Source organism: Rhineura floridana, chromosome 11, assembly GCF_030035675.1.
Source record: "Rhineura floridana isolate rRhiFlo1 chromosome 11, rRhiFlo1.hap2, whole genome shotgun sequence".
In the NCBI taxonomy this organism is placed as follows: domain Eukaryota; kingdom Metazoa; phylum Chordata; class Lepidosauria; order Squamata; family Rhineuridae; genus Rhineura; species Rhineura floridana.
In genome coordinates, this window is record NC_084490.1 from 60,919,975 (window position 1) to 60,925,974 (window position 6,000).

Genomic DNA, 6,000 nt, shown 5'->3' on the forward strand with positions numbered 1-6,000 from the left:
CCCCTCCAAAAAAAATCTGAAACATGTTGAGCAAAAACCCAGGTGAGCACTCAAGATGCAAACTGCCCATTGCAATGATATAGCTGGGTGCACAACTAACATCACTTTACTGTATGTTGCACTGAGCCACGGGATGGGATGGGATGTCATGTCTCTTACTCTTCTAGCATTAAACAGCAAGAAACTTTCATCATTAGAAGACAGGGTGTCATATATGCAACATGGCTTGCATCACCAAATTCTGATTATTAAATTCTGACCAATTCCTCCACTACTCCAACAAAATTGCCATGCAGTATCAGAACAATGATGCATCTGATTCAGAACTTTCTCTTTCGATAGTTGCCAGCCAGAAGACACAGCGAGAATTTTTCAAGCATGACATGATGATCTCTTTCCCCTAGGTTCCTTTGTGCCTGGTAGTCAGATGTACTGTATCATCTCTAAAAATATGGAGATTTCACTTCTGCCTAATGATGCTATTAGCCAACTATAAGTCTACCCTTATATCCTAGTAGACGTTATGTGACAATCACTTTCATAGGTTAATTACATGTAAGCATAGAATGGAATCTCTCTTTATATTGTATGTGTGTGTTATGTGCCTTCAAGTGGATTACGACTTATGGCAACGCTATGAATCAGTGACCTCCAAGAGCATCTGTCGTAAACCACCCTGTTCAGATCTTGCAAGTTCAGGTCTGTGGCTTCCTTTATGGAATCAATCCATCTCTTGTTTGGTCTTCCTCTTTTTCTACTCCCTTCTGTTTTTCCCAGTATTATTGTCTTTTCTAATGAATCATGTCTTCTCATTATGTGTCCAAAGTATATGTGTCCAAAGTCAGAGGAAGGCAATGGTAAACCACCTCTGAATACCTCTTACCATGAAAACCCTATTCATAGGGTCACCATAAGTCGGGATCGACTTGAAGGCATTCCATTTCCATTTTCCATCCATACTCCCTAAGCTTGTGAGAAAGAATGACCTTGTCGCTTCAGATGGACCTAGGAACACCCTATTTTAGGTAAGATTTCTATTTTAATCTCTGAACAGAGAAATTTTTTTTGAATGGTATGCTCCAAGCAACTGTGGTTGATACAATGTATCACGTTTAATGACGTCACTAGGGCCCGCCCCGTGACGTCACTAGGGCCCACCCCGTGACGTCACTAGGGCCCGCCCCCATTTTCTCAAGTTTTTGAATGGTCCCGACCTGGCAACCCTACTCCGGTACTCAGGCAGTCACATTTTTTCACTACAAAGATTAATGGCCCCCAAGTCCCTTTCCTTGCTTTTACAAGCCAGTATAAAAGCTGGAGTAGCAGTTAGCCACTTTTAAGAGCATGGACTTTGTACTTCTTACAGAGATAAAATCTCATAGCCATGAATTCACTAGATGGCCTTAAGCAAGCAATGATTCCCCCAGCCTTACCTCTGCCATTTGCAGTATGAGGATAATAGTACTGACCTCTGTGAAATGCTTGAAAAGCACTCTATCATTGTTTGTGGTTATGTTATGCTGTAGTGTTTAAATCTCAACTCTGTTTTCTCAGTCTGACATTTCTAAAGAATCATGTAGCCAAAATGAAACATGCAAAGAATACATTTGTGCAATTTTCTGATTTTCAAACTGCAGGATTTGGAATTAGTGCTTAATTCCAGATCCTGCACTTAGAGCACTCAGTGCTAAAGCTTTCTTGGATTGCCACATTTCCTACATTAGAGGGCAGTGTGTACATGGACTATTTTGAATCATAATATGAAAAAATATCTGGAGAGTTGAAGATGGACTTGTGATAACTGAGTATTCAAACTCATGCATGCCTAACTCTTCCTGTGCAGGAAGCATCGCAGCTATTACTATAACAGTGATTGCAGTGGTTCTGTTGGTGTTTGGAATAGCAGCATTCCTGAAGATCAGGTGAGGCTTAGTTCCCTCTTATTTGTATGTATATGTATGTATACCATATATAGATATTGTTCATGTAATTTTGCTTTGTAAATTAGTTTGATATTTTTTATTGTACCTTTTGTATTTTGTTGTAAACCACTTTGAGATCTTTCAGATAGTAAGCGGTCTATAAATGGAAATATAGATAAATAAATTAAAAGGAGAGGCAGTAGTTTCTTGGAAAGAGGCTGGCTTCTCCGCTATTGTTCTTACAGTCACTCATCCAGAGTTGAAAGTGGGAAGAGCCCCTATAAAATGTGCTTCATCTCTAGATAGTATAAACTCCTGATGAGGAGTACACAATTTACACCACTCCTTTTTCTCTCTGAATCCCAAAACGTTTGCACTCTATAATTTTTCTGCATTACTAAACCCCTCTCTGCGTTGTTCCTCCTTCCTTTTCCAGCTCTACTCCTTAGCTAGTGCCTTCCCCCTTTCTTTGCACCACGTCTGCTTCCCCAACTCTGTTAATTCTGCCTCTCGTTTCTTCAACCACAGATCTTATCTGCATACCAACTATTGTCCCTCTTTATCTCTGCACCCTCCTCTGTTGTCCATTTGACAGATTTCTCTGCACCCCATAGTGCTCACTGTCTTCTTCTGCATCACTGCAGGTCTTCCAGTACCCCAACACTTCCTTCCTCCCTTTCCTTCCTTCAGTTTTCTCTGTACCCTGTCTCTGCACCTTTATAAGTGCCAACGAGCGCTTCTCTCCCAAGGCAAACTGTGTGGGAGGATTTTTGTTCAGATGTCAGCAAGGCAGGGACTGGTTAACCTCCCTCCCACCCACAGCCCATTCTGAATTCCTTGCCTCGCCACCCTACTGCAGTTCTTGTTTAAAACTACGTTAGATGCCCTAACGCATTTAACATAATGTGTGGTTTAGCCCCAATTTCTTTCTGGGAGAGAAAGTAAAGCAAGCTCCTTGCCATTGGGGGGTTTGATTCCGGGGGCAGGATGAAAATGATCACTTTGCTGGTGTTCTTCCTGAACACCATTCCCCAAACTGACAGCAAGATGGACATGGTGGAAGAATTATAATCAGGGGGTTACTAAGGTTAATTAATCACAATACGATACTCCCAAAATTACAGTAATTTGACAAGCGCTTTTAGATGCCTGATCAGCCTAGAACTTCTAAGTAATAGAAGTACAGGCACCATAAGGACAGAGGGAGGAGACAGGTGAATTCCCCCCCCCGAGCATTATGTTGTTAAAAGACGACACAGTAATAAGCACAGACTGACCTGAGAGTAAGGTGTTGTTTCTTGTTCATCCTCAGACATTCTTCATATGGAAGACTCTTGGACGATCATGACTATGGATCCTGGGGAAACTACAACAACCCTCTCTATGACGACTCTTAAATTGAAGAGTGTTAAAGCCAAAAACTGCTCTAGTATTTATGAAGCACTTATTTCACTAAAAGTGCCATGGCCTGATATCCTTCTGCATAGAACTCCCGTGTTGTTGCTCCTCCTGCTGTTGTTGCTGGTGAACTATCACTATCCCTGTTTTCGATACAGGCCCAAACCTACTAAATGAATCAAAGTGAAGCATTCAGCACCAAGTCATACAAAAGTTGGAATTAGTAGCTACAGGAATACTTGTTCACTGGTACATTAACTCCAAACTCTAACTCTATATAGGAAACCTGCAAAAAGGAACCAAATCCATGGAAAGTTTTATAATCAGTACTGCTGTGGCCATTCATTTCCCAGCGACTTGATTACAAAGGGAGATGTGCCCTGAAGAATGTGGCCTCCTTTAATTAGCAGACATTCATGGTAAAAGTCACTCAGGAGGGAGTCTCAGACGATTAAATACCAGATCTTGGCTCTTGCTTTATTTACCTTTACCAAGTTGTCTCTTTAAGAAAGTGTTATAATTACAATTCTACTGAAGGTTAGAACAACCTGATACTGCACTGAAGTTCTTGTTAAACGTTTTGTTAAGTACCTGCTTTAACACAGAAGGGCAGAACATCACACTATAGAGAACACAGGGTACTACCACAAATGGCAGCCTGGTGCCAAGTCCCCCCCCCCCGCCATGGTGCCCAATCCAGAGGGGACTCCTCTAGCAAAAGTCAGTTACAGTTGGAGTGTTTTGTTTTTGGAAAGTTATAGGAGTCTATGATTAGTCTTGAGCTCTTGCATCTAAAACACCAGCTCTGAAGCATTACTGTTGCCTCCCAAATACAGAGGTTTTTAATGTTACTGCCTTTAATAAAGTTTGCTTTGTTGGGACCATTTGGAAAAGCAAACCCTTAAGAGCATTTTCACACCTGAGGTTTGTTCTTTGTCTAGTACAGTTTCACACTTTTTAGAAGTGGATTCTCACCTTTGAGCCTTTCTGTGCACATACGATCATATGATTAGGAAGCAGCAGAACAGGCATTTGTAACCCAAATGTGCACTCTGGCCAAGGTCAGTGGATAATATGCATTACAAATCAAAACACTTAAAGCCAAATATAAGTAAAACGTATGAGTCTGCATGAAGTTGACTTCCTTTCAGCCAATGGCTACTACCATTAAGCTGAACTTTAGAAACAAGCCTTTGATACATTTTTCCATTATAACAGGTAGGAAAGAAGGGTTCCATTTTGGAGAAGACATTTTCACTACTATTGTAATGCTTTCTGTCTTCTCAGCATGTAAGGTCTAATAGTTTTCTGCCTCCTCCCCTTCTATTTTTAAGTACAGAGTCACACTGATGTTTTCCACTGATTTTGCAAAGACATTTGCTGTCATGTTGAGGCTCAAACTATGCATTATGAAGTGTTGGGGAGGGGAGGTTCCCTCCTTTTATTTTTCTATTAACCCAAAGCAGCCAGGGTAGGATGTGTGTGTGGGTAGAAGAAGGGCAAGTGAGGAAGGAGTGTTTAATTCTCACACAGCCCCAATTTAAAAAGTTGCTGCTGTGTCAGACAACAGAAGCAGCACAAACGTGAAGCAAAAAAATCCATGTTTCTCAGCTTTTGCCTCTTTTTTTGTAGAGCTCTTGTCTCTTCAGAACTTTTTTTCATTAAAAGCTGCAGAAAAGATTCTTGTGCTAAACTGTAAGCACACAACATTAAAAAATTCTATTTTCCCCCCAAGAGGCTAAATATCTACTTGTTTGCACTATAAATAAACGTTGACAATAATAAAGATCTCTTTCATGCTGCTTTTCTATAAAAGTAAACCTATTCTTTTCTAATGCTTTCTAACCTTTATAAAAAGGTGTTTCCCCTCTGCTCTGCAAAGCTGTTGAGTGTCTTTAGCCACAAGGCATTATGGGTTGAGGGAAGGGTATGCCCACTTTTAGCCACTTTTTAACAGAATCCTTAGGGCACTGCCATCATTGCCAAGTATATGGAGAGCACATTCTAAACACATCCAAAATCACTAGGCTTGAATAAGAAATTGTGAGAGTGGTAAAAAACCTCAAATAGAAATGCCACTCATAAGAACTATGGGAATGATGAGTGGACTTAGGGAAGACGCTACAGGGCACAGGGCCAAGAAGGGGATGAAGGGAAGCTGAGAACCAATCAAAAGAAGTTCCATTTTAACATTGGACATTTGCTATCCACTCTATAATGCTTTCTGCTTCCATGTTTACTTGGGAGAAGCCAGCCATTTAAGCATGCTTATGCTATTCACAATTGACAGCATGTGTTTTGCCATCTAACCGCAGGGACTTTTTGAATCCAAAATGAGTGTGAATCAGCTCTCACCCCATCAGTTCAAACAACTACTAGTATGTAAATATTATTCGTTGTGTTAATTTCAACAAATCAAAATTGCACATTAACAATCCCAGAGGAGTTTATTTCATGTAGCTGCAGAATTCTACCCCCTTTCTAATCCTGGGTAAGAAGAACTATGATAAGCATTTCCCGGTTCTATACTATAAATTGGGTTAACCTTATTAGGCTGATAGAAGCATACAGCTGGTATAACATAATGGCTAAGAGACTGAGTTATGAATCAGGAAGTCTCTGATTTGAATCTTGCCTCTGCCATGAAATCACTAGGTAACCAGCCTTGGGCAAGCCTCTC

The 6,000-nt window shown here is 40.6% G+C and overlaps 1 protein-coding gene across 5 annotated transcripts in view; it reads left to right on the plus strand.

Moving 5' to 3' along the window:
* PARM1 (prostate androgen-regulated mucin-like protein 1) overlaps positions 1-3,396 on the plus strand; it is a 30,451-nt gene extending 27,055 nt beyond the window's left edge. For 4 of the 5 annotated variants that reach the window (XM_061590986.1, XM_061590984.1, XM_061590985.1 and 1 more), the window contains 2 exons: positions 1,844-1,922; positions 3,235-3,396. In XM_061590986.1, coding sequence (XP_061446970.1) covers positions 1,844-1,922; positions 3,235-3,319 — 164 coding nt within the window. In that variant the 3' untranslated portion in view covers positions 3,320-3,396. Of the gene's footprint in view, positions 1-903; positions 1,026-1,843; positions 1,923-3,234 lie in introns of those variants that run through there. The other variant, XR_009758519.1, reaches the window with a different exon arrangement.
* The last annotated feature ends 2,604 nt before the right edge of the window (positions 3,397-6,000 follow it).